The 27,498-nt window shown below is 40.5% G+C and overlaps 3 protein-coding genes across 3 annotated transcripts in view; 2 read left to right on the top strand and 1 right to left on the bottom strand.

Moving 5' to 3' along the window:
• Positions 1–27,498, top strand: part of Cdk4 (Cyclin-dependent kinase 4) — a 201,515-nt gene that overhangs the window by 71,097 nt on the left and 102,920 nt on the right. The window lies entirely within an intron of this gene.
• Positions 1–27,498, bottom strand: part of chb (chromosome bows) — a 78,712-nt gene that overhangs the window by 33,481 nt on the left and 17,733 nt on the right. The window contains exons 4-20 of the mRNA XM_069508029.1: positions 25,298–25,398; positions 22,398–22,574; positions 18,673–18,797; positions 18,053–18,166; positions 16,971–17,084; positions 15,165–15,260; positions 12,919–13,103; positions 11,535–11,657; positions 10,849–10,968; positions 9,734–9,861; positions 8,186–8,314; positions 7,680–7,813; positions 6,231–6,278; positions 5,667–5,774; positions 5,133–5,264; positions 2,492–2,590; positions 1,978–2,098 (exon numbers count right to left, since the gene is read on the bottom strand). Of these exons, the coding sequence (XP_069364130.1) occupies positions 1,978–2,098; positions 2,492–2,590; positions 5,133–5,264; positions 5,667–5,774; positions 6,231–6,278; positions 7,680–7,813; positions 8,186–8,314; positions 9,734–9,861; positions 10,849–10,968; positions 11,535–11,657; positions 12,919–13,103; positions 15,165–15,260; positions 16,971–17,084; positions 18,053–18,166; positions 18,673–18,797; positions 22,398–22,574; positions 25,298–25,398 (2,054 nt within the window). The remainder of the gene's footprint in view (positions 1–1,977; positions 2,099–2,491; positions 2,591–5,132; positions 5,265–5,666; positions 5,775–6,230; positions 6,279–7,679; positions 7,814–8,185; positions 8,315–9,733; positions 9,862–10,848; positions 10,969–11,534; positions 11,658–12,918; positions 13,104–15,164; positions 15,261–16,970; positions 17,085–18,052; positions 18,167–18,672; positions 18,798–22,397; positions 22,575–25,297; positions 25,399–27,498) is intronic.
• LOC117994852 (small ribosomal subunit protein uS4-like) lies at positions 24,502–25,090 on the top strand. Its single transcript, XM_034982839.2, is given in 2 exon segments — positions 24,502–25,013; positions 25,015–25,090. Coding segments are annotated over 2 exon segments (570 nt in total). The 5' UTR covers positions 24,502–24,519.

Consider the following 27,498-nt stretch of genomic DNA (forward strand, 5'->3'; position numbering starts at 1 on the left):
TAGGTTTCTTGACACGACGACGTTTGGATCAAAATATTATCCGAATACTCGCTCCGTCGTCCCTTCATTCAGCTTCATGTACTCGATTTTCATTTCGCTACCAGATGTCACTTCATTCCCTGTCATATGCTATGTACCTACCTGGTGGTACTGGTCTAGGGGTCTACCTTGGGATGCTGGAAGGTCTCCGTCTCGAGCCGGGGCCCTACCGCGGTTGTTTGACAGCTACAATGTCACGATCGCAATCATCTCTGATTGGTTAATGCTCGCTCACTATTGGCCACAATGCATTGTTGCAACAAGAATCGCACAAATTCAGCCAATCAGAACAATTGAGATTGTAATAATGATTGATTGTTTTTGGTGTAGTTTATGCAATTTTTTTGTATTGCTTGATAACGCAACGGGCGCGGTGCGTCTTTATTAATCAATGTAAATTATGGCGCAAACTGAAAACCAGCGCAGAGCAGTGTGAGCGGTGCTCGGCTATGCTGAGTTTGCGACCTTATTGTATATTGTTAGTTTTTAATTTAGATATAATATTAGATAAAAACAATGTACATACTTACTACTAGCAATAATGAAACAATAAACGATATTTATTATTTATTATTATTATATATCATTTGCTCTCACGCCCGTGTACAAAATAGATACATATAAAAGCCAAAAAAGTTTATAATATACTTACATACATAAAAATAAATAAACCTACATAAACATTACATACATACATATTTGTACCGGGCGGAGGATTACACCCCGGCAGGGGAGACCAAACGGCCGGGGGTCAGGGCGACAGGTGAAGAAATCGGCGGACTATCCTAGCCGAGTCCAGCAAGACCGCTTTTTGCATCCTGGCTGCGAGCGAACTGCCACGGAAACCCAGTCGCCTCAGATGTTGAGCGAGGCTGACTGGGATCAACCCATTCGCAGATATGACGATTGGGATGATTTCAGTGGACTCCACATGCCACATGTCGGAAACCTCGTGAGCCAGATCGAGATACTTGCGCTTTTTCTCCGTCTCAGCTCTCACGAGGTTCACGTCATACGGAATGGTGATGTCCACCAAAAACACCCTCGACTGTGCCCGGTCCACCACCACGATGTCAGGCTTATTCGCTAGAATAGTCCTGTCCGTGATGATGGACCGGTCCCAATAGAGCCGGACTCCGTCGCGCTCGAGTACCGGCACCGGTGTGTACTTGTAATACGGCAGCCTCTCATCCAGGAGACCGTACTTCAGAGCAAGCTCTTGGTGAAGGATTTTGGCTGCTTGGTTGTGTCTGTGCAGATACTCAGTGTTGGCAAGCGCTGAGCATCCCGAAAGCACATGTCTGAGTGACTCGCCGGGATGGCGACAAGCTCGACAGATGTCGTGAGTGCCATCCTTCAGAATGTACTTTCGGTAGTTCCGCGTCTTGACCACCTGATCTTGTATCGCACAGACAAAACCCTCGGTTTCCCCGAAGAGGTCACCAAAGCGCAACCACTGCACGGACGCTTTTTTATCTACGTGTGGCTCATTAAGAGCTTTAAAAAAGCGTCCGTGCAGCTCCTTCTCCCTCCATACGGCCTCCCGGTCAGAGGAGAGTTATTATTATTATTATTATTGATGCAGGTTTTAGACAATCGCCCTACTGGTAAGAGATACTGGACCACTCTGCGACGACATTTGGATCAATCCAATATCCAAAGACTCGCTCCGTCGTCCCTTCATTCAGCTTCACCTACTCTACTTTAGTTTCACTATGTATGTTGACATCATATTTTTTTTTTCAAGAACATAAGCCATGTTAATTGACTTATATTCCCCTTTCCTCTCCGACTAAGCGTCAGGCTTGTGCTAGGAGTAAGTACGACAATAGTGCAACGGGCGGGGTTTGAACCGGCGACCTTTCGGTTTTCAGTCCTCTCTTTTACCTGTTGAGCTCTTGAGGCTATGTCCCTTCTTCGCTACAATATGCTATGTACCTGGTGGGGCTGGTCTCCCTGGAGCCGGCCAGAGACCTTGGGATGCCGGAAGGTCTCCGCCTGGCGCTGGTCAGAGACACTGGACCACTCCGTGACGATGGTGACGAGGATCTTGATGTTGCTGTCAAAGATATACTTATTTTTTAAAATATGTAAAAGAAACCCGGCCAAGTGCGAGTCGGCCTCGCGCACGAAGGGTTCCGTAGCATTATATCTATGAAATCAAACCAAAAATAATCATGTTTGTTGTATTGGAGCCTCCTTAAATATTAACTTTATTCTTTTTTTTAGCATTTGTTGTTATAGCGGCAACAGAAATAGATCATCTGTGAAAATTTCACCTGTCTATCACGGTTCATGAGATACAGCCTGGTGACAGACGGACGGACAGCGGAGTTTTAGTAATTTTATTTAATCGTATGACAGTTGAATACGCCTCCTAGTTCGTCGCTAGTCCTAGTAATAGGGTCCCGTTTTACCCTTTGGGTACGGAACCCTACAAACGTTTACTCACGTTGTGATTGGCTAACTCCGGGCCGAGAGCGGGATCTGCCCACAACCCTTTCTGGACTGGGGGGCACGGCCGCGCTCACTGGAGACCTCTTGGCACGAGCTGAAACGTGTTCCAACATGTTGTAAGTCCAGCAAATTGCTAACGCGCGTGGCCGCCATTTTAGTGACGTCAGCACTACACTGAAGTTTCGAGCTGATGGTATATTTCTAATTCGGCTGACGTCAAAGTGAAGTCATTTCGATGTTAATGAGACAAGATGAATGGTGAATAAAGCGCTTTGTACGGGAGCGGTGTGCAGGCTCGACCGTACCAAAGGGGAGATCTCCCACCGAGCGGTTGGTTGTGCTCGGTGGCGCCAGCTGGGCCGACGGTTGTATCTTGAAACTTCTATATATAGTCCAGATTGCAGAACACTCTGTTAGTGCGAGTACTGTCGGCGGTACATTTGTTCGGGACTATGTCATCGATTGAACAGCGCCATCTAGTTTCTATTGTGGCAACCGCCACAGCTTAAACTTATTTTTACATAGTAAATCAATTTGATACAAAATCAAAATGTATATACCTTGTTGGGCAACTTCTCCTTCTTCAAGGTTGCATGTAAAATATAACTGTTTGATAATAATTGGGTATATTTTCCTACTTATTTTGAATTTGATAAATATTATTACTTTATTATAAACTAGCTTATGCTCGCGACTTCGTCCGCGTGGACTACAAAATTTCAAAACCCTATTTCACCCCCTTAGGAGTTGAATTTTCAAAAATCCTTTCTTAGCGGATGCCTACGTCATAATAGCTATCTGCATGCCAAATTTCAGCCCGATCCGTCCAGTAGTTTGAGCTGTGCGTTGATAGATCAGTCAGTCAGTCAGTCAGTCAGTCAATCACCTTTCCCTTTTATATATATAGACTAGGATAAAAATAATGACGTACGCTGAAAAAAAAAATTAAAATCCAACAAAGATTTACAAAGTTACAGGCATTTTAATTTCGTATGAAACCGCACGAAGCTACTATGGCATTAGTAGGTGTGACGTCAAACTGCTGTAACGCTATCTCTGTCTAATCAGAAATATTTAAATGCTCATATCTTTTTTGTTATTTGATCGATTTAATTAGTTTTTTTTTCAGTTTACGTCATTATTTTTATTTTAGTAGTTTATAATAAAGTAATAAAAATTGTTTTGACATTTTATTTATTACTCGTACTTACTAAGTTTAATTTTATGATTTGCCTGTATTTTATAAACAAATATTTAGTCACACTCAATAATCTCAACTGTTAACTATATTTGTACGCCGCCATGGCTAATGTGCTGGACTGTTTCTTAGATTTAACATCTTATGTACCACATTATGCAAATAAAGAAGTATTCTATTCTATTCTATTCAAAAAATTGGAGTCAAATACCCAATTTTTTTTTTTAAATTTAGTCTATATACGACTACTTAACTTATTACAATATCAAATCGCATATCGAAAACATTAAAACCGGTCAAGTTCGAGTCGGACTCGCATACGAAATGTTCCACACCATCGTATAATACGAAGACAGGTGGAGATCGCAATCGGGGTATGAGGCGGGGGGCACACCCGCACGTCTCCCTCACCTGCCCGCTGTGCCCCCTGCTGGACTACTGACGAGGCTCTAGCGACCCACAGAAATGGTGGTATAACCATTCAAACTTAAAAAAAAAAAAAAAAAAACTGGCTAGACTGGATAAATAGCACGGGCCGGTGTCGGACGAGAGAACGAAACGAAGAGGAAGAGAGCGAGAAGAGTGAGATGAAGAGAGAGAAGAGAGAAAGGGAGAGATGTCTTAATTTTAGCTCTCGTAATAAAATTTGCTACGGAAATAAAGCGATCAATTTGTATGGTTTCACACATATATCTTTTGGTTAAAAAAAAGAACAACGGGCCGGTGTCGGACGAGAGAACGAAACGAAGAGGAAGGGAGCGAGAAGAGTGAGATGAAGAGAGAGAAGAGAGAAAGGGAGAGATGTCTTAATTTTAGCTCTCGTAATAAAATTTGCTACGAAAATAAAGCGATCAATTTGGATGATTTCACACATATCTTTTGTTTAAAAAAAAGAACAAACATACAAAAAAAAGCGTTTATTTGGAACCACAGTTATACAAATAGGTACATAATATAATTTGGACAAAACATGCCGATTGGTTGATTTGGTGTATGCTCCCAATAAGGACTTCTCATTAGGTTACAATGTGTGGTGTTACATATCGCATTTTTTATGTATCAAAAAAATATTTGGAAAGTCTCAATTGTTGTGATTGGCTGACCTTATGGTATTCTTGCTGCAACAATGCACTTCAGCCAATAGCGAGGGGGAGTCGGCCAATCAGAGGTGATTGCGATCGTCACTCTGTAGTTGTCTTACTATCGCGGTAGGTTTTTTGCCGAAAATAATAATAATAATCCAGAATATAACAATCATAGCATTCACAATCGAACTGCTGAATTTATGTAAAGAAAATTGTGATAGCGCGATTGAGAATCGGTTAGCGACATCTAGTTTGTACGTTGTGAGTTGCTTGATCCTTTACGTCGTTTGTATAGCGCCATTTAGTGGTTGTATATGGAGTCCGCCAGCAAAGCATAGGTAAGTGTTACTCACGCAAGCTGGCGGTGCCGGCGGCGACCTTTGACCTCGCCAAGTGTGAGTAGAGTGCCCTCGCACGCGCCCTCTGTGCGGCCGCCGCGTCCAATGCTGACACTGAGCGCGCCGCGCCGCCGCCCGGGGACCTCTCTGTGTGGATGAATCAAAGTATTAAAAAAATCGGTCAAGTGCGAGCCGGGCTCTCTAGCGCTCTCTGTTACGTATTCCCATACAAATGACAAAGACAAAAACCTCAATTGGCGTTAACCATTTTGAGTCACCAACCAATCACAAGCGAAACTTTGTTATCAAATGTTCTTTGAAAACATTTTCAAACTGAATTTCGAATGTTTTTGAAAATCAAAATAGTTAACGCCCAATGAGAATTTTTGGCTCTGCCATTTGTATGGGATTACGTATCGTACTAACTTCCTTCCGTAGATAGTCTAGGCTTCTCCATAGAAGCTTTATAGAAATATCGACTCAAAGTGTATAGACATAAAGTTCATATTCCTAAATTTGATTGAAACCAGTATAAAAATCAATATAGACCTCTCATAGCAACGGGTATGTGTGATATCGGAGGTCTTTCTTGCGACGCGCGTCTCCTTCTCAAGGAGTTAGTTCTACTGATACCACTGACTAGGTTTTCCGTGGACGCTTTATAGGAATACCGACCCAAAGAATATAGAAATAAAGTTTAAATTACCAAATCCATGGCAGCGTGAAATAGAAAATTTATTATTAAAAATAGTGCATGTTATATTTTGCACGATAAATCAAAAACTGTTATGCATAAAAATAAATAAAAATCTGTTTTAGAATGTACAGGTGAAGACCTTTCATATGATACCCCACTTGGTATAGAGTCTTACTTTCAAAATTGGAAATACTTATTGATAAGTGATCCTATAAGGGTTCTATTTTTCCTTTTGAGGTAAGGAACCCTAAAAACTGATCTTGATTTAATTTAACAGTAAGTTACTTTCCAACCTAAAGAAGTGAAGACATAGGATACTTTTCGTTCCAGTAACAGAAGGGTCCTTACGGAATTTTCAAAAATCCCAAAATGGGTTGAATTTTTTGGATTTTCAGGATTTTCATGTGTAAACTTACCGGAAACGCTTGCGGAAGGACTTCTGGGACTCGTGATATTTCTCCTTTCTGTAAATAAAACATTTTCTAGTTACAGATCGCATAAAAAAAACCGGACAAGTGCGAGTCAGACTCACGCACTGAGGGTTCCGTACTACAATCGTATTTTATCGACATTTTGCACGATAAATCAAAACCTATTATGCCTAAAATAAATAAAAATTTGTTTTAAAATGTACAAGTAAAGTCCATTCATATGATACCCCACTTGATATAGTTATCTTACTTTGAAAGTTGAAAATAGCAATATATGTTCATGAACACATTTTTTTTGTGATTTACCCACAAATTCAGTTGTCAGATTTATTCCTTTACTTATGCTATAAGATCTACCTACCAGCCAAATTTCATGATTCTAGGTCAACGGGAAGTACCCTGTAGGCTTTTTGACAGACAGAGACAACAAAGTGATCATAGGATCACGGATAGGAACGGAACCCTTATAGAAAGGTTCCGTTTTTTACTTTTGAGGTATGGAACCCTAAAAAGGACAAAGAAAGTGAAGACTGTCCAACGAGCCGAGCCGTTCCCTCTCTATCTGCTTTTGTGCTGCAGAGTCCAGCCTCAGGAATAACTGCTCGGAGTGAGATGGGAAGTGACGTTTGTACTCTTACATAACAGATAAGAGAGATAACGCGACAGAGAGAGAGGCGTCTGTTAAATTTTAGGTCCGTAGACCGTTACTTACCAGCCGAAAGTCATGTATATCGATGTTTAGGGGATAGCGGATTTGTAGAGCATTGTCCCTGTCGTTGAGACCGACACAACGTCATATAGATATGAGTGAAGCCGAAATCTCATTCTAATGGCCGATGTTAATTATTTTCTGCCGTGTATTTTTTTTTATTTTTTTTTTATAAAGAATATTAGCCAAGTTAATTGCTGACTAATATTCCCCTTTCCCCTCCAACTAAGCGTAAAGCTTGTGCTAGGAGTAGGTACGACAATAGTGCAACGGGTGGGATTCGAACCGGCCACCTTTCGGTTTTCAGTCCGCTCCTTTAACCGTTGAGCTATCGAGGTTATAATTGTACCAACTTTTTAAGCCTTAACGTTTTGTTTCAAGTTTCGTGAACTGTGGTTTTGGGAACTGACCTGTGGCAATGTGGTGCAGACTGTCCAGCGAGCCAAGCCGTTCCCTTTCTATCTGTTTCTGTGCTGCAGAGTCCAGCCTCAGGAACAACTGCTCCGCGTCAGATGGGAAGGTGGCGGTGAGCGAGTGGAGGAGGTGGAGGGCGAGGAGGGGGGGGGGGGGGGGGGGGAGAGGAGATGGAGGACCGTGTTTGGTGGCGCGCTCTTAGAAACCCCTATGTTCGGCAGTGGCTAATGGAATGGACATTGGAAGTAAAATCTCCACTTACTTCTACTTTGCATTATCTCAAGGAATTCTCAAGTGTTTTGGTAACAAACCTGTGGCAATGTGATGTAGACTGTCTAACGAGCCAAGCCGTTCCCTCTCTATCTGTTTTTGTGCTGCAGAGTCCAGCCTCAGGAACAACTGCTCCGCGTCAGATGGGAAGTGACGTTTGTACGCAAAAAACGCTCTGAGAACAAAAAAAAAACATAGACACGTTTTTTAGAATACCTATTAGCCAGTGATGACTAATATTCCCCTCTCCCCTCCAACTAAGCGTAAAGGTATGATTTCTAACCACGCTGTACACAGCAGTGCTGTCACCAACTGTCACAGTGCTGAGATTGTATGGGGACCAGTAGTGCCGCGACAGCAGTGTGACAGCTGGTGACAGCACTGTTGCGTGCAGCGTGGTTCGGGGAATCATACCTTTAAGCTTGTGCTAGGAGTAAGTACGACGAGCGTGCAACGGGTGAGGTTCGAACCGGCGACTTTTCAATCGTCAATCGTCAAAATCGTTCAATTTTCAATCCGTCAAAACCCTGAAAACGGATAAACTTACTTTCTGGCATAGTTCCTGGCCGAGCTATCTGCGTCCACGCAGGCGCGTCGTATGGCGTCTCTCACGGCCGTCTGTTGCTTCTCTATACTGGGGGTGCTCCATCTCTCCAGCAGTAACACTAGTATTTCACTGTGAGAAATTGTGAAATTCATTAAAAAAAAATCTACAATCATCAAATAGACTATGAGTTATTCTAAATTTGACATCAAAAATTATAAGCAGAATTGGTTAATTTTCACTCAGTATTTCACAGTAACATTCACTCTGAAATTCGTCCATTTGAGACCAAGTACTTCACAGAGAAATTCGTCAATTTAACATCCAGTAATTCACAGTGAAATTCGTCAATTTAACATCGAGTAATTCACAATGAAATTCGTCAATTTAACATCCAGTAATTCACAGTGAAATTCGTCAATTTAACATCGAGTAATTCACAGTGAAATTCGTCAATTTAACATCGAGTAATTCACAATGAAATTCGTCAATTTAACATCCAGTAATTCACAGTGAAATTCGTCAATTTAACATCGAGTAATTCACAGTGAAATTCGTCAATTTAACATCGAGTAATTCACAGTGAAATTCGTCAATTTAACATCGAGTAATTCACAATGAAATTCGTCAATTTAACATCCAGTAATTCACAGTGAAATTCGTCAATTTAACATCGAGTAATTCACAATGAAATTCGTCAATTTAACATCCAGTAATTCACAGTGAAATTCGTCAATTTAACATCGAGTAATTCACAGTGAAATTCGTCAATTTAACATCGAGTAATTCACAATGAAATTCGTCAATTTAACATCCAGTAATTCACAGTGAAATTCGTCAATTTAACATCGAGTAATTCACAGTGAAATTCGTCAATTTAACATCGAGTAATTCACAGTGAAATTCGTCAATTTAACATCGAGTAATTCTAGCGTTTAAACTATTAAATATTAACTATTATTATTATTATTACGTTTATTTATTAACAGATATTATTTAGAATCGAGTAACTCACAGTGAAATTCGTCAATTTAACACCCAGTACTTCTCAGTGAAACTCGTCAATTTAATGCCAATATCACAGTGAAATTCATCAATTTAACACCCAGTACATCACAGTGAAATTTGTAATTTGAGACCCAGTACTTCGCAGTGAAATTCGTCAATTTAAGACACAATAATTTACAGTGAAATTCGTCCATTTAAGACAATAATTTACAGTGAAATTCGTTAATTTTAGGCATAACAATTCAGTGTGTTTGTGAATTTATAACCAAGTTGATTAAAATAATATTTGAATAAAAATATGTACAGTACGCGGCAGAAAGTAATGTACATCGGTCATTAGAATGACATGTTGGCTTTGTAGAGCGTTTCCGTTTGAAGTTTTGTCGGTCTCAACGACAGAGACAACGCTCTACACATCTGCTATCTCCTTGTAAATGTCGATGTACATTACTTTCTGCCGCGTCCTATAGTTGTTTATGTGGTAGCGTGGTGGAGTTATTGCATCAGATCACTTTGTACACACACATAACAATGATCACTCACCACAACGTGGACCGTATCTCCTTGCTCTTGTGCGTCGTCAGGTTGGTCGCCAGCACGGGGATGAGCCGCGGAGTGTGCACGTGCAACACAATGTACCGCACGCACACAGTACTGGCGGACGAAATTACCTGAAAAATAAATACGTCACGAGAACTGATTAAAGAACACAAGAACAAAGTGTCTTCCAATAAGGTATCTTAACTATAAACTAAGCTAAGTCAATGGACAGATTCTTAGGTATAAGTACGTTTATAAGTTTAGGTTAATATAATAATGGGGCCGATTCTCTAGTACACAATCTCTAAACTAAACTAAATTAACAGGTCTAAATCTAGTGCTTTCCTTTTCCGCAAGCAACATTATGAAAGGGATAGCAATAGATTTAGACGTGATATTTTAGTTTAGTTTAGAGATTGTGTACAAAGGAATTAGCCACATTGCTTATTAGCCTCTTTCATAGGCTAGATTGTAATGTTAGTAAAGTACTGGTGACAGTGCTTTACGACAAAAAAAAAAAAAAAAAAACGAGAACTGAGAATATGAGTCCCGCAAATTGCTAATAACCGTGGCCGCCATTTTAGTGACGTCAGTACTAGACAGAACTCAGACTGAAGTTTGGAGCTGATGGTAGGTATATTTTTATTTCGGCTGACGTCAAAATGACGTAATTTCGATGTTAATGAGACATGGTTCCAGCGCAATAGCAATTTGCGGAACTTACAGTTAGCGACTTTTGACAATCTCCCTAGTCTAATAGTTTTTGAGTCTGAGTGTTGTGTAAATTGTTCGGGCTGGAAAAAATAAAATAAAAAATAGTCTACTCACATTGTAGAGACTTCTATGTGTGTGTGTGTGTGTGTGTGAGAGAGAGAGAGGTGTATAACGTACGCGCACGTGCGTGCGTGCGAGATAGTGAGGGAGTGGGTGCGTGTTTGTGTGTGTGTGTGTGAGAGAGAGGTGTATGTGAGAGAGAAAGAGAGAGGTGTGTGCGTGTGAGAGAGAAAGAGAGAGGCGTGTGCGTGAGAGAGAGAGCCGTGTGTGTATGTGTGAGAGAGAGGCGTGTGTGTATGTCAGAGAGAGATATTTTGTATAGTTAGTTCTGTATATCTACTCACCTTGGCGGCGTTCTGTATGAGGTTGATCAGCTCCTGGAGAATGTAGAGGCTGAACTGCTCCAACTTGGTCTTCAGCACTTTCGCCATGTGCGCTATTGTGATGCAAGCTTCGCGCACCACCTGAAAATACAATTTATAAAAAAAATCAATTGTTTTCTACTTTTAAAAATCAGTCAAGTGCGAGTTGGACTCGCACACGAACGGTTCTTAAACATCGTACAAGAAATAACACTAAATTTTACGGTTCCGTACCTCAAAAGAAAAAACGGAACCCTTATAGGATCACTTTGTTGTCTGTCTGTCTGTCAAGAAACCTACAGGGTACTTCCCGTTGACCTAGAATCATGAAATTTGGCAGGTAGGTAGATCTTATAGCTGACATCTGAAAACTGTGAATTTGTGGTTACATCACACAAAAAAAATTAAATTGTGGTCATAAACTAATAATTAGTATTTTCAATTTTCTAAGTAAGATAACTATATCAAGTGGAATATCATATGAAAGGTCTTCACCTGTACATTCTAAAACAGATTTTTATTTATTTTTATGTATCATAGTTTTTGAATTATCCTGCAAAATGTTGAAAAAATTCGACTGTAGTACGGAACCCTCATTGCGCGAGCCTGACTTGCACTTGGCCGGTTTTTTTTTCTAAGGACTTATAACAATGTAGAGTTCCTCTCACCTGACTCCTCAGATCCTTGATGACGACCAGGAAAGGCACGGATAAGTCTTTGAGGTGTGCAGCAAACTCTGTTGGATATTGTACATGAGCGTTTGCAGTCAGTAGGGAGCGGATTTTTTTCAGCTGAAAAAAAAAAATTTGCTACAAAAGTGGCACCGATTCCGTTGTCTTTCTCTAAACTAAATTTAGAGTATCTGCATCCTTTTCTTTTTAACAACGCTAAAAAGGGACAGAACATGAACTTTACATTTATAGACTCTAGATTTTAGTGCACGCTACAAATTTAAACAGTAGGCTCGCGACTGTGCGCTAAAATCACGGGTTTTACCATCTAAAAATTAAATTTATAACTGTCAAACTGCGTCTGTCCTTTTCATATTACATTAGTGAGAAGAGGATGCGAATACTCTAAAATTTGGTTGTGCTCATAATCAGTACCATTAAAGGCCTAATTATACAGTTACTTGTTGATCAGTTCCAACAAGCGACATGAGTACTACTACTCCTACTCTTTCCAAAGAACACACCCTCAAACTTTCATGTCTCTAAGACCGGCGGCTTAGGCTGTGCGTTGATATATATGTCAGTCAGTCAGTCAGGACTTTGAAATAGCTCAATTACCACTGACTCACTGACTCACTCACTCACTGATTGACATAATTGTTCTCCTAGAAAGAGACAGAAAATGATATAATGATTTATGGGAGATATGTTTTGGTGTGGGAGTCGAGTATGGGAAAATTATAACATATCAGAAAAACAAGATGGCGGCCGACGTAACTTTTTTGATTTCCAACCGATTTCGTTTAAAGTCACAAATATTGAAGATATTAGTAAACGATTTTTAGTTTAGAAAAAGTGGGAAAAGTTGTAAAAACAAGATGGCGGCCGAGATTTTCAAAAAATTTCCTCCTGTAAAATTTTTTATGAATTTTTTTTCTCACTTATGGTTTCATACAGAAGACCAAAATTCATTCAGAGAAAAATGTGGAGAGAGCTGATGATTGAGGATTTCGGAGACGGATGAAGCGCACGCTTAAGGTATTGAAGATATGTGATTCAAAACATCATCCAATTGCCAAAAATTCAAAAAAAAATCAAAAAGGCGAAAAAAAGATGGCCGCCATTCAAATTTCGTCGGCGTCCATCTCGGAGGGTATAAAAGATGGAAGAGTGGTTTCTTAGCAAAAGATGATCAGATAAGTCTACTTGATGGATAGAAAAAAAAAATCAAAATGGTGGAATTTATTTTTTCATTGAAAATGTATGACATTTTTTTTTAATTGGCTGAGAGCTGGAAATGGCGATTATAAATCTCGAGAGCTGCTTTAGCAGCTCGAGCACCGAGCAAAATACTAGTTTTATATATAAAGATTAGACTTACCGCGTCGATTCTCTTCTCCCAGTCAGCGCTTTTGTCCCCCAGTACAGCAGCAGAGTGCCTGCACAAGTCGTCCAACCCCCTGGCGCCGTAGATAGCCGCCGGAGCGGTGGCCAAGAAGGCCGCTTCGAATGCCTCGCTAGACACCGCGCCCGCCTCGCCCGGCCCCGTGCTCGCACTGCTCGACACTGGAACATAAGGTTTACTTTGTTACACTACTAACATTGGCGCCGATTCTGTTGCCTAATCAATCAATCAATCAATCAATCAGCCTATTTGCGTCCACTGCTGAACATAGGCCTTCTCAAGAGCACGCCACCACACACGATCCTCCGCCTTCCTCATCCACCCACTTCCCGCTATCTTCTTAAGGTCGTCAGTCCAGCGGGTTGGAGGTCGTCCCACACTGCGCTTGCTGATACGCGGTCTCCACTCCAGAACACGTCTGCCCCAGCGGCCATCGGTTCTGCGGCAGACGTGGCCTGCCCACTGCCACTTCAGCTGGCTAATTCGTTGGGCTATGTCGGTCACTCTGGTTCTTCTACGGATTTCCTCGTTACGGATTTTGTCCCTCAGAGAGATACCCAACATAGCCCGCTCCATAGCCCGCTGAGCGATTTGTGGACAAGGCCAACTGTCAGTGTCCACGTCAGTTGCCTAATACTCTTAACTAAATTTAGCATCCTTTTCTTTCTAGTATTAGAGCCTCAATAGCTCAACCGGTAAAGGAGTGGACTGAAAACCGAAAGGTCGACGGTTCAAACCCCGCCCGTTGCACTATTGTCGTACCTACTCCTAGCACAAGCTTGACGCTTAGTTGGAGAGGAAAGGGGAATATTAGTCATTTAACATGGCTAATATTCTTTTTAAAAAAAAGAAAAAGAAAGTATATTGCTAAAAAAGGACGGAAAACTGGCAGCTAAAGACACGAGGTTTGACAGCTCTAAATTATTTAAAACTGTCGAACTGTCTGTCCTTTTCATATTACATTAGTAAGGAGAGGATGCGAATACTCTAAAATTTAGATGTGCCCAGAATCAGTATCAGATTGTAATATTATAATGATGGACATGCTTAAAAAAGAAAGTTATTATAGCGTTTAAACTATCGTGAGTGATTTACATTATATACTTCGAAACTAGTCGGGCTAACGTCGACTAAATACGTGGTACAGCAGTGGCGTGCACAGAGTTCGAAGCCAGGGTAAGCATTAGTAAGATAGGCCTTAGATACACCTTATATAGACCTACTGAATGGCAGGTCATAAAGAAAAATGGGCACTGGTCATTTCAACTAGGGTAAGCAGTACTTTTATGCCTCTATGAATTGCACGCCATTGGAGTACAGCCGGTGACAGATATTGTATATAAAGTTATCATAGGTATCATAAGTAAGCTAAGGCCTCATTTGGTTGCCGCACCAACCCGTTTTTTTTTTTTTTTTACACAATAAGAAAAAACTGCTCGTAAGCGCTTGGCGGCTTGTCTGAGCACTGCACATTCCTCTGTAGATAATACTTAGGGCCGGTTGTTTCAAACCATTGGTCTTCGTATGATACGTTCGTTAAAATTTAACAGACGTAGACGAACTTTAACATCTGTTAATTTAAGAGCGTTGCTTCATTGTACAAAAAACTGTTCGTCATTGTTATTCTGGTTACGAAACTTACCCTAAAAATTAACTTACTTTTCCGTATCCTTTTTTATTTCATTTTATATTAAATTATATAGTTATTGATATTGCTACTTCGCTTTTTCAACACTTTTTCTTTTTTAAAAATTCTCTTTCATCTTCAAAAAAACTACCTTTAATAGCATTGAATTCAATTGATTCCATTATAATTTGTAAATAAAATATTCCGTTTGTAAGAAGTATGAAGTTACGAACTGATTTGACGATCACCAATGGCGCCAGCACTGGTTAACGTAAACGTAACTTTTTAACGAACGTTAGCGCTAATAGATGCTGAATCAACGCTTTTTCTTTTCTTACGTTCGTTAGCGCCATATTTAAAGGTTACGTGTCCGTCAAAATTTGTTGAAACAACCGGCCCTTAGTCTAATATTCTTCCCTTCGTCAAAGGTTGTCTGTAAGTGATCGCTTTAGCGATAAGGCCGCCTTTATTAAGATCCTTGTGTGTTTGTCGTTATGTCAACTTGTGTGTGGCAATAAAGTCTAAATAAAAAAGTAAAATAAAGCTTTCTTCCTTTTTGCTTAACTTAATAAGGAAGAAAGATGTAATGACTTACCAACAGAGGAACCGGTGAGTTTGGCCGGTGGAGGAGGTTTTCTCGAAGCAGAGGGCATGCTGTACAGTCCGGCCACTGTTCGCTTCGGTTCACACGCTGTACATACGATACGCAAGTACGTACGCAAGTGCGTGTTGTGTTTAGTGTAAGTGTTTTTTTGTGTTTTGTGTGTTGTGTAAAAAAATGTAATTGAAGGTTTTATTTGTGTATATTTATGATTTTTATATTAAATTTTGGATTCAATTAATTTTATAAGGCATTATGATTTAAGTGTGATTAAAAAAAATAAGTTTTTAGTAATTTTATGTAATGTGTAAAAAATGTGATATTTTTTTTGCAAATTATGTTTATAAATAATAATTTTAGTAAATAATTAAAAAATAATTAGAAACAAATTGTTAAAATTACCGCCCATCATAATAAATAATTGATAACCAATTCAGTTTTTTGAAAATTATCAAACATACGATTTTCATATTAAATTTCATATTTTAACCAATTGAAAGTTATTGTAAATGATAAGTAAGAATAAAACAAGATAATTAAATGATTTTTTGGATATCAGGTTTACATAACATATATATTTGTTTTTATCAAATTAGAATGTATTATTAGAATAAAACAAGATAATTAAATGATTTTTTGGATATTTAGTTTACATAACATTTATATTTGTTTTTATCAAATATATGAAAAGTTAAATCAAAATTAGCAAATTAGAATGTATTATTAGAAGATAGAAAAGTTATGCGTGATTTTTATGCAGTTAGATTGTCATCACCATATGATTTTGGATTGTGATAGTGATAGTTAGAGATGTGATAATCGTGATGTGATGAGTGTTATCAGTTATCACCAAGCCGCCCGGTGATGATGGTACATGGAGGAAGAGAAGAGATTAAGATGTGTTAGTAATCTATATGCAATCACTACCCATATTGTAAATGCGAAAGTGTTCGTTGGTTTGTCCTTCAATCACGTCACAACGGAGGAACGGATCGACGTGATTTTTTGCATGGGTATAGTTAAAGACCTGAAGAGTGACATAGACTACTTTTTATCCCGGAAAATCAAAGACTTTTCAAAGAATTTTTAAAAACCTAAAATCCACGCGGACGAAGTCGCGGGCATCAGCTAGTAAATACTAAAGAGTAAGTAATGTTTTCTGACAAAAGGTTCATCTTAGATCATTGTAATGCTGCTAACTAAAATTGTTAAGGTTAGGTGGTTAAGATTTTGGTTTTTTATATAGGGGGTCCGAGGCTTGCTATATAGGGGGTTGTATCTCGGGCATGCACCTCTAACTTTTTGGAGTTAAGCACCTTTTAAGCAACTAATGCTTTAACGGTGAAGGAAAAACATCGTGATGAAACCTGCATGCATGAGAGTTCTCCATAATGTTCTCAAAGGTGTGTGAAGTCTGCCAATTCGCTCTTGGCCAGTGTGGTGGACTGCGGCCTAAACTCAAACTCAAATTATTTATTCAGAATAGGTCCAATTTTACGCTTCCTGATCGTCAAAATTTTTATATGTAAAATGATATAGTGGCGATAGTTAATACGTACTTAAAACTAAAGCTACAAGGGTTCCGAACGCGCCCAGGTTTGAGAAGAGCCCACAATAAACTCTTCTGATTCTGAGAAAGGATCCGTCCTTTCTTAGAAGTGAACTGGAGATCGATTGAAATGATGATTAAACTAATGGCCTGACCTATTGAAAGACTTAGTACCTAGTGATTAGTTTGCGAGTTACAAGGGAGCAAATGAGTGAACAGACAGTTTAAACGGAATGAAAAGAGCTACTAACCGGGGGTAGAGGCTCCCGAGCTGTCTCCGTCTCTGCTTCGGGCAGAGGTGGGTATTGTCATGGTTTTCTTGATGCTGCGGGTCACGAAGTCCGCTTCATCCACGCCTTGCAACGCTAGAAATATAATAACAAGTTTGTAAGAATAATTCAAGTGTGTTCTGTGACAGAAGCAAAGCTTCTATGCATTTTTTTGGGTTTCATATTTCCAAAGAAAAAAGTGTCAGAAATGCAACTGTACTACAAAGGCTAAGCAAAGATCTTGTAATCCTGAAGACCATAAAAGTGCGGAAGTTGGAGTTTTTTTATGTTTCCGTGTATTTTATTAGTTATGCTTAGTTATCATTAGTTTAGTTATCATTAGTTTATGATTCCGTGGCGTCACCCGGTTCAGGGTACCAGCTGAAAATCAGCGCTGTATGTTCTTGTGCAACAAGGCATACAGCATAATGCTGAGCTGGGACCCTTTTTTCGGGTTGTGCCACACAATATGACAGTTTGTTCCGGCGCTTCTTTTGCTTGTTCTCAGGTGGAAGAAGCGCCGGAATAACCAGCTCTTAGCTTTAAGTTGTAATGTGTGGCACAATTGCATAAATAAACGTCTTTCCTTTCTTTCTTTCTTTCTTTCTTACTTTGGCCACATTATGTGAAATAGCAAATACCACCTCCTCCAGCACATTATTCTGGGGAAAATAGCCGGCTAAAGAATTTACGCCTATTGTACGGGAAGAGTACCCGATCTCTATCTCTGTTTTCAATAGACTTTGCTCTCTTTATAAAATCGGTACAGGCATCGTACGTAATTCAGTGTGAGTTTGTGCAAACTTGCGACAGAAGTGAAACTTCTTTTTTTATCCTACTAATATTAGAAATGTGAAAGTGTGGATGTTTGTTACTCAATCACGCAAAAAGTACTGGACGGATTTGGCTGAAATTTGGAACGGAGATAGATTAAACCCTGGATTAACACATAGGCTACTTTTTATCCCGGAAAATCAAAGAGTTCCCGCGGGATTTAAAAAAAACGTAAATCCACGCGGACGAAGTTGCGGAAAAATAAATTACCATCTTAGATTTCAACATACCAGAGGGCAGTAGCAGTCCCGCTTCCCTCGCTTCGTCAAACTTCTGTTCTAGAAGCACCAGCTTGGACGCCGGTATCAGTTCCTTCTTCTTCAGATCCTGTCGCAATCTTTCACCTGAAAGCATACCGCCATTTTATTAAATCACTCAAGACCAGAAAAAGCTGCTAAAGCCTAAGATTGATTACTCATCCAATCCGAGTCCGTGAAAATACGGAAATTAAATAACTCGATCGACTCGATAGCTCGTTTGAAATGTTTATGTTATCTCCAAAAGCCACTATGATCCAAACAAACGTTCCTCCCAGTGTTAGCGACAATACACAGAGAAACTTTCAGTCTTTATAAAATAATGAAGGTCCGGCACGCGCTGGCTCTAAGTCCATTAGGACAGAATTTACATATTTAGTACCATAAGACCATGAAGTAAAAAGTATTTATGGGTACCACGGAAGTAAACCATAGTCTTATTAAAAACTTAACAGCTTAAGTCACTCTCTCTCTCTCTAAACCCCCCCCCCCCCCCCCCACCCCCCGGGCAATGTTATGTTCGATTTGAATCCGAGGCATTCTCACGGAGGACGTAATGCTTAAAATACTCTTGTATTTGAACTCTTACTAACCAACATGTCTATATACGTCCACCAACAACTGCACTGCGGCGTCCCGCACGGCAGAACTGGGGTCACCCAACAACGCAGCGAGGCCGGGCACAGCTGACCTTAGCTGTAGTTCTGCTGCTCCATGCCTACGAAAACAAAAAAACAAGCCGTTATAGCCTAGTGGTTAAGACGTCAACCTCCTATTCGGACGGGGCCGGGCTTCGATCCCGGATCTCTAACTTTTCCGAGTTACGTGCGTTTTAAGCAATTAAATATCACTTGCTTTAACGGTGAAGGAAAACATCGTGAGAGAACCTTCACGCCTGAGAGTTCTCACACACACTTGGCCAACGCAGTGGACTGTGGCATTTTGAGAAGAGATCCATGCTCAGTAAAAATAATTTAGAATAGTTACTTTTGTTGTTACAAAAAAAATGATATCTGATTTATTCTAATTCCTAGCATATGCCTACATATAGTATACGACAGGTCGAGATGGCAATCATGGAGGAAACGCCCCGCACCCCCGCACAGCCCCCGCGCTAACCCGGTGCGGGCGAGCGCAAGTGATCTCAACCTGTCGCGTACTATAACTGGCGCAGTCTGTAGGATCTTAAAATACTGTCTCAGCATAAAAAACCGGCCAAGTGCGAGTCAGGCTCGCGCAATGAGGGTTCCGTACTACAGTCGTATTTTTTCGACATTTTGCACGATAATTCTAAAACTATGATGCATAAAAATAAATAAAATCTGTTTTAGAATGTACAGGTGAAGACCTTTCATATGATACCCCACTTGATATAGTCACTCACTTCGAAAGTTGAAAATACTAATTATTAGTTCATGAGCACAATTTAATTTTTTTTGTGTGATCTAACTCTAAATTCACGATTTTCAGATTTTTCCCCGAATGTCAGCTATAAGATCTACCTACCTGCCAAATTTAATGATTCTAGGTCAACGGGAAGTACCCTGTAGGTTTCTTGACAGACAGACAGACAGACAGACAGACAGACAACAAAGTGACCCTATAAGGGTTCCGTTTTTCCTTTTGAGGTAAGGAACCCTAAAAAGTTCAAACAAATCACTCACGAATGCAGCAGTGCAGCGATACACTTCAAAGCTTCTTCCCTTGCATGTGGCGCTTTGTGCTGTAAAGCCGGCGTCAGACGCGCGAACAATGGTCCTAAGAGGCACCCCACTACTAATATCGACTACTGTCGACCACTAACTCACTATATCACATTTCTAAACTCTTTTTGAATCAACTAGCAATTTCTCCAAGGGTTTAGAATAGTTTTCGTTCCTGTTTAAAAATCATTCAATTGGCGCAGTCGGAAGGATCTAATAAAAATGTCATAGTATAAAAAATTCCCTAGCTAAAACTCACGAATGCAGCAGTGCAGCGATACACTTCAAAGCTTCTTCCCTTGCATGTGGCGCTTTGTGCTGTAAAGCCGGCGTTAGACGCGCGAACAATGGTCCTAAGAAGCACCCCACTACTAATATCGACTACTGTCGACCACTAACTCACTATATCACATTTCTAAACTCGTTTTGAATCAACTAGCAATTTCTCCATGAGTTTAGAATAGCTTTCGTTGCTATTAAAAATCACTCAATTGGCGCAGTCGGAAGGATCTAATAAAAATGTCATAGTATAAAAAATTCCCTAGCTAAAACTCACGAATGCAGCAGTGCAGCGATACACTTCAAAGCTTCTTCCCTTGCATGTGGCGCTTTGTGCTGTAAAGCCGGCGTTAGACGCGCGACCAATGGTCCTAAGAAGCACCCCACTACTAATATCGACTACTGTCGATCACTAACTCACTATATCACATTTCTAAACTCGTTTTGAATCAACTAGCAATTTCTCCATGAGTTTAGAATAGCTTTCGTTGCTATTAAAAATCACTCAATTGGCGCAGTCGGAAGGATCTAATAAAAATGTCATAGTATAAAAAATTCCCTAGCTAAAACTCACGAATGCAGCAGTGCAGCGATACACTTCAAAGCTTCTTCCCTTGCATGTGGCGCTTTGTGCTGTAAAGCCGGCGTCAGACGCGCGAACAATGGTCCTAAGAGGCACCCCACTACTAATATCGACTACTGTCGACCACTAACTCACAATATCACATTTCTAAACTCGTTTTGAATCAACTAGCAATTTCTCCATGAGTTTAGAATAGCTTTCGTTGCTATTAAAAATCACTCAATTGGCGCAGTCGGAAGGATCTAATAAAAATGTCATAGTATAAAAAATTCCCTAGCTAAAACTCACGAATGCAGCAGTGCAGCGATACACTTCAAAGCTTCTTCCCTTGCATGTGGCGCTTTGTGCTGTAAAGCCGGCGTCAGACGCGCGAACAATGGTCCTAAGAGGCACCCCACTACTAATATCGACTACTGTCGACCACTAACTCACTATATCACATTTCTAAACTCTTTTTGAATCAACTAGCAATTTCTCCAAGGGTTTAGAATAGTTTTCGTTCCTGTTTAAAAATCATTCAATTGGCGCAGTCGGAAGGATCTAATAAAAATGTCATAGTATAAAAAATTCCCTAGCTAAAACTCACGAATGCAGCAGTGCAGCGATACACTTCAAAGCTTCTTCCCTTGCATGTGGCGCTTTGTGCTGTAAAGCCGGCGTTAGACGCGCGACCAATGGTCCTAAGAAGCACCCCACTACTAATATCGACTACTGTCGATCACTAACTCACTATATCACATTTCTAAACTCGTTTTGAATCAACTAGCAATTTCTCCATGAGTTTAGAATAGCTTTCGTTGCTATTAAAAATCACTCAATGGGCTACTTGACTCATATCTAATTTCGTCCAATAAATGATTATTTATTATAGTATTTTGCTTAAGACAACGAAATATATCAATAACAATTATTAAAAACGCAGGATGGATATATAAATCCAATTTAAAAAAATACAATTTTTATTTTTATTTGAAACGCAGAAAACGCTGTCAGCCATGATGTGACGTCATTAAATATGTAAACAAAGAAATGTCATCCCTATGTCACGCGTGGACTAACGTAGTATCCATATACATAAAATTTAAAGTCCGTAAAAGTTTGTCAGGACTTTAAATTATCTACTTTTTTTACATTCTCGGATGATACAATAACGATAATTACTATATTTTTCATGTAAACTAGTATAGAAGTCATGTTTATTAAACTTTGGGAGGTTGTGCTGTTGTTTACAAATGCATGACGTCAGAGCACAGATAATCTATCGGCCAAACATGGCCGACAGTGTTTTCACCTGTCTAAGAAAAATATATTTTTAAATTAAAGTTTTACGGTTTTTAGGGCGCAAAAAAATAAAGTGTTAATTTTTTTGATCTAATAGGACGAATATTAACCATTTAAGACGGAAGGATCTAATAAAAATGTCATAGTATAAAAAATTCCCTAGCTAAAACTCACGAATGCAGCAGTGCAGCGATACACTTCAAAGCTTCTTCCCTTGCATGTGGCGCTTTGTGCTGTAAAGCCGGCGTCAGACGCGCGAACAATGGTCCTCAGAAGCACCCCACTACTAATATCGACTACTGTCGATCACTAACTCACTATATCACATTTCTAAACTCGTTTTGAATCAACTAGCAATTTCTCCAAGGGTTTAGAATAGTTTTCGTTCCTGTTTAAAAATCATTCAATTGGCGCAGTCGGAAGGATCTAATAAAAATGTCATAGTATAAAAAATTCCCTAGCTAAAACTCACGAATGCAGCAGTGCAGCGATACACTTCAAAGCTTCTTCCCTTGCATGTGGCGCTTTGTGCTGTAAAGCCGGCGTCAGACGCGCGAGCAAAGGCCGCGGGGGCGCCGCTCGGCTGTCGCTTAGTGAGGATATACACGCTCGAGCCGCGACACGAACGCCCTCTTTTGTGTCTGCTAGTCTGTGAACAATAAAATGGTTTTACTTAAAAAATAGAATAATATTGAAAAACTAAAACAAAAGTACACTATGCGGCAAAAGATAATGTACATCGGCCTTTAGAATGACTTTTCGGCTTTGTAGAGCGTTGTCTCGTGTCCTGTTGCCTATGAAAATTTCTGAAATGCAGTGCACAATTTTAATCTAAATATATAAAAGGAAAAGGTGACTGACTGACTGACTGACTGATCTATCAACGCACAGCTCAAACTACTGGACGAATCGGGCTGAAATTTGGCATGCAGATAGCTATTATGACACAGGCATCCGCTAAGAAAGGATTTTTGAAAATTCAACTCCTAAGGGGGTGAAATAGGGGTTTGAAATTTGTGTAGTCCACGCGGATGAAGTCGCGAGCATAAGCTAGTCTAAATATATAAAAGGAAAAGCTGACTGACTGACTGCTCTATCAACGCACAGCTCGAACTACTGGACGGATCAGGCTGAAATTTGGCATGCAGGTAGCTATTATGACGAAGGCTTCCGCTAAGAATGGATTTTTGAAAATTCAACTCCTAAGGGGGTGAAATAGGGGTTTGAAGTTTGTGTAGTCCACGCGAACGAAGTCGCGAGCATAAAGCTAATACTTATAATAAAACGAACAGTACTATGTTTATAGAGGAAGTGACGTCACGTGCGTGCTATGTGATGCGCGACGGTATCTAATGAGCTAAATGGGATCGCCCATTGTTTTAGCATTAGCAGGATGAACAGACATACCCAAAACAAATCTTCTCTATATATATAAAAGGAAAAGGTGACTGACTGACTGAATGACTGACTGACTGATCTATCAACGCACAGCTCAAACATCTGGACGGATCGAGCTGAAATTTGGCATGCAGATAGCTATTATGACGTAGGCATCCGCTAAGAAAGGATTTTTGAAAATTCAACTCCTAAGGGGGTGAAATAGGGTTTTGAAATTTTGTAGTCCACGCGGACGAAGTCGCGAGCATAAGCTAGTATAATATAACTAGCTTGTGCTCGCGACTTCGTCCGCGTGGACTACCCAAATTTCAAACCACTATTTCACCCCCTAAGGAGTAGAATTTTCAAAAATCCTTTCTTAGCGGATGCCTACGTCATAATAGCTATCTGCTGCCTGCCAAATTTCATACCGATCCGTCCAGTAGTTTGAGCTGTGCGTTGATAGATCAGCCAGTCAGTCACCTTTTCCTTTGATTAGTGTCTATCTAGCCATATGATTTAAATAGTTCTGTATTAGGCACGAACCAGCACCTATAGACGCCTAACAGCCGGACACCCCCGCGAGGTGATTATGTAAAACGTTACAGTAGCGACAGCAACGCGACAGCAGTAGCAATGCGACAGTTCATTTGCTGTCTCTCTTCTTCTTCTTTTTTTTTTTAATGGATATAGCGAGCAAACGGGTCACCTGATGTTAAGTGATTACCGCCGCCCATGAACATCTTCTTATTTTGCTTTGTGACTATTGCTGTCTCTCTCTAGCCGCTGTTACAAGCTTTCGCGAGATACGTAATCATCCCGCCGATCTCCCCTTGACTGGAATCTCACCTGGTGGTAAGTGATGATGAAGTAAGCGAGTGCCTCGCCCTTTACCACTTCAGATTCATCTATGAAGCTATACCAGTTACTCTGGTTCTTCTACAGATCCCCTCAACCTTGACTCATCACCAACCGATAGACGTCCACTGCTGGACATAGGTCTCTTGTAGGGACTTCCCCACGCCACGGTCTTGCACTGCCGCCGTCCGTCCGTCCGCCTAGTGGGGGGTCTTCCAACACTGCGTGTTTCGGTGCGAGGTCGCCATTCCAGCACCTCGGGACCCCAACGTCTATGGGTTTTACTATGTGCCCTCTGCATTGTGGTTTTTGTCGGTTTGGTTTTTTTGGCGAGCGGTGTTGGTTGCAGCTTCGTCATCATGGTTAACAACCGGGTGCCCTCGGTCTTCTCGAAGACCTATGTAACCCCCCGGCGTCCCTTCGAGAAGGCTCGTCTGGACCAGGAGTTGAAGATCATTGGAGAGTATGGGCTGAGGAACAAGCGTGAAGTGTGGAGGGTCAAATACACCCTGGCCAGGATTCGCAAGGCTGCACGGGAGCTGCTCACCCTGGAGGAAAAGGACCCTAAAAGGCTTTTTGAAGGTAACGCGCTATTGCGTCGTTTGGTGAGGATCGGCGTGCTGGACGAGAAGCAGATGAAACTCGATTACGTTCTGGGTCTCAAGACTGAGGATTTCCTGGAGCGTCGCCTGCAGACTCAGGTGTTCAAGGCTGTGCTCGCTAAGTCCATCCGTCACGCGCGTATCCTGATCAGGCAGAGGCATATCCGCGTCCGCAAGCAAGTGGTGAACATCTCGTCGTTCATCGTGCGGCTGGACTCGGGCAAGCATATCGACTTCTCGCTCAAGTCGCCGGCCGGGCCGCGACAAGCGCAAGAACCTGCGCAAGGGCCAGGGCGCCGGCGCCGCCAACGACGAGGAGGACGATTAGACCATCTATGCAATAAACTTTCAATTCAATTCCCAATTATTGGCTTTTAGGTGTGCCAGCTGGGCACAGAGTGTTTCGCCAGTGTCACGTTTATGGAGAAGGCGCAATAAACTTTAATAAACTTTTAATATTGCCACTTCAGCTGTGCAACCCGTTGAGCTATACCAGTTCCTCTGGTCCCTATGGACCCCCTCGAGCTTCACTCACCTGTCAATGATGTGCGGCAGCACCGTGGAGACGTAGTGACTGAACTCCGGGCCCATACGCTCCGCTAGCGCCCCAATCACCTCAAGACCACTCTGTGCAACCTGCGAAAACAACGCCAAATCAAAAACAAAAACCGGCCAAGTGCGTGTCAGGCTCGCGCAACGAGTGTTCCGTACTACAGTCGTATTTTTTCGACATTTTGCACGATAATTCAAAAACTATGATGCATCAAAATAAATAAAAATCTGTTTTAGAATGCACAGGTGAAGCCCTTTCATATGATACCCCACTTGGTATAGTTATCTTACTTTGAAATTTGAAAATACTGACTAATTATTTTCTCATGAACACTTTTTAATATTTTTTTTGATCCAATTATACGAGACTAGCTGATGCCCGCGACTTCGTCCGCGTGGAATTAGGTTTTTTAAAAATCCCGTGGGAACTCTTTGGTTTTCCGGGATAAAAAGTAGCCTATGTCACTCTCCAGTGGCCCTACCGCGGTTGTTTGACAGCTACAATGTCACGATCGCAATCATTTCTGATTGGCTAATGCTCGCTCACTATTGGCCACAATGCATTGTTGCAACAAGAATCGCACAAATTCAGCCAATCAGAACAATTGAGATTGTAATAATGATTGATGCAGGTTTTAGACAATCGCCCTGCTGGTCTTCATCTATACCTATGCAAAAAATCACGTCAATCCGTTGCACCGTTGCGACGTGATTGAAGGACAAACCAACAAACAAACACACTTTCGCATTTATAATAAGGGTACTGATTTATTTTCAAGAAATGTATAACTACGTGTCACTCGGGATGATGACAACTATCTCATTTCTATTCTACACTTACCTGTCATACTTTATACACTTTCTTCCATGTTTATTAGAGTACAATACAATATTTTTCCGCCCAAAACCATAACCCCAAAAACAGTCAAATCATATACAACAAACAGTGCAATTTTCAAAACAACTTTGTATTATCAAATTAGCACCGACCCCAAAAAATATTATTATGGAACTATATTAACTCTTGTATACATAATATATTCGGTAATAAATTAAATTATTTTTCAATTTTTAGTGTTTGTGTAACGAAGTCGGTTTTTATTTTTTTTTGTAAAAAATTTTTATTTCACAATTTTTAGTGGCCCCATGGAAGTATGCTATTACTGGTTAAAAGTCTACTGTTTACTAAGCTATTACACTTATCGCGAGCAATTTACTCTTATCCGTTGAGGAGTTCCAGTATCTATCTTCGAAGATGTTCATCAGATCTTCACCAAATTGAAATGGGACCAACTTTGAAGTATACCCTTTCAAACAAAAAAAGAATTTTCAAAATCGGTCTAGGCGTTTTCGAGTAATCGGGGAACATACAAAAAAAAAAAAAAAAAAAAAAAAAAAAAAAAGATTCCGGCGAATTGAGAACCTCCTCCTTTTTTTGAAGTCGGTTAAAAAAAAGACACAAAACTTGAAGAGCTTTGCAACGAATAGATATGAACACTAGGTATATCACATCTCGCGCCGCACAGTTGAGCACTAAAATGAGATGTAGCTGCCGCCCACACGCCGAGATGCTGGCGGGCTTATTCTAGACTTAGCTTTATTTAGAACCTAGACGATGCCCGCGACTCCGTCAGCGTAGATTTTTAATTTATTTTCATGGCAGCCATTTTGAAATTTTTATCATATTAATTCTCTATATATTACGGTTCACGAGATACAGCCCGCTTACACACAGACGAATGAACAGACAGCGTAGGCTTAGTAATAAAGGTCCCGTTAGCAGCTTTGTACGGAACCCTAAAAAGAAATTGACGTCGTGTCAATAACAGCTGACTTCTAAGCACGTTACATATTATATTATTGTTTGTGGAAGGCACTACAGAAAGCTACAAAAGAAAAAAGAAAAATCGGCCAAGTGCAAGTCAGACTCGCGCAGAGAGGGTTCCGTTCTACAGTCGGATTGACGTGATTTTTAGGGTTCCATACCTCAAAAGGAAAAACGGAACCCTTATAGGATCACTTTGTTGTCTATCTGTCTGTCTGTCTGTCTGTCCGTCTGTCTGTCAAGAAACCTACAGGGTACTTCCCGTTGACCTAGAATCAAGAAATTTGGCAGGTAGGTAGGTCTTATAGCTGACATTAGGGGAAAAAACTGAAAACCGTGAATTTGTGGTAACATCACAC

The sequence above is a fragment of the Maniola hyperantus genome, chromosome 27 (genome assembly GCF_902806685.2).
Source record: "Maniola hyperantus chromosome 27, iAphHyp1.2, whole genome shotgun sequence".
Lineage (NCBI taxonomy): Eukaryota > Metazoa > Arthropoda > Insecta > Lepidoptera > Nymphalidae > Maniola > Maniola hyperantus.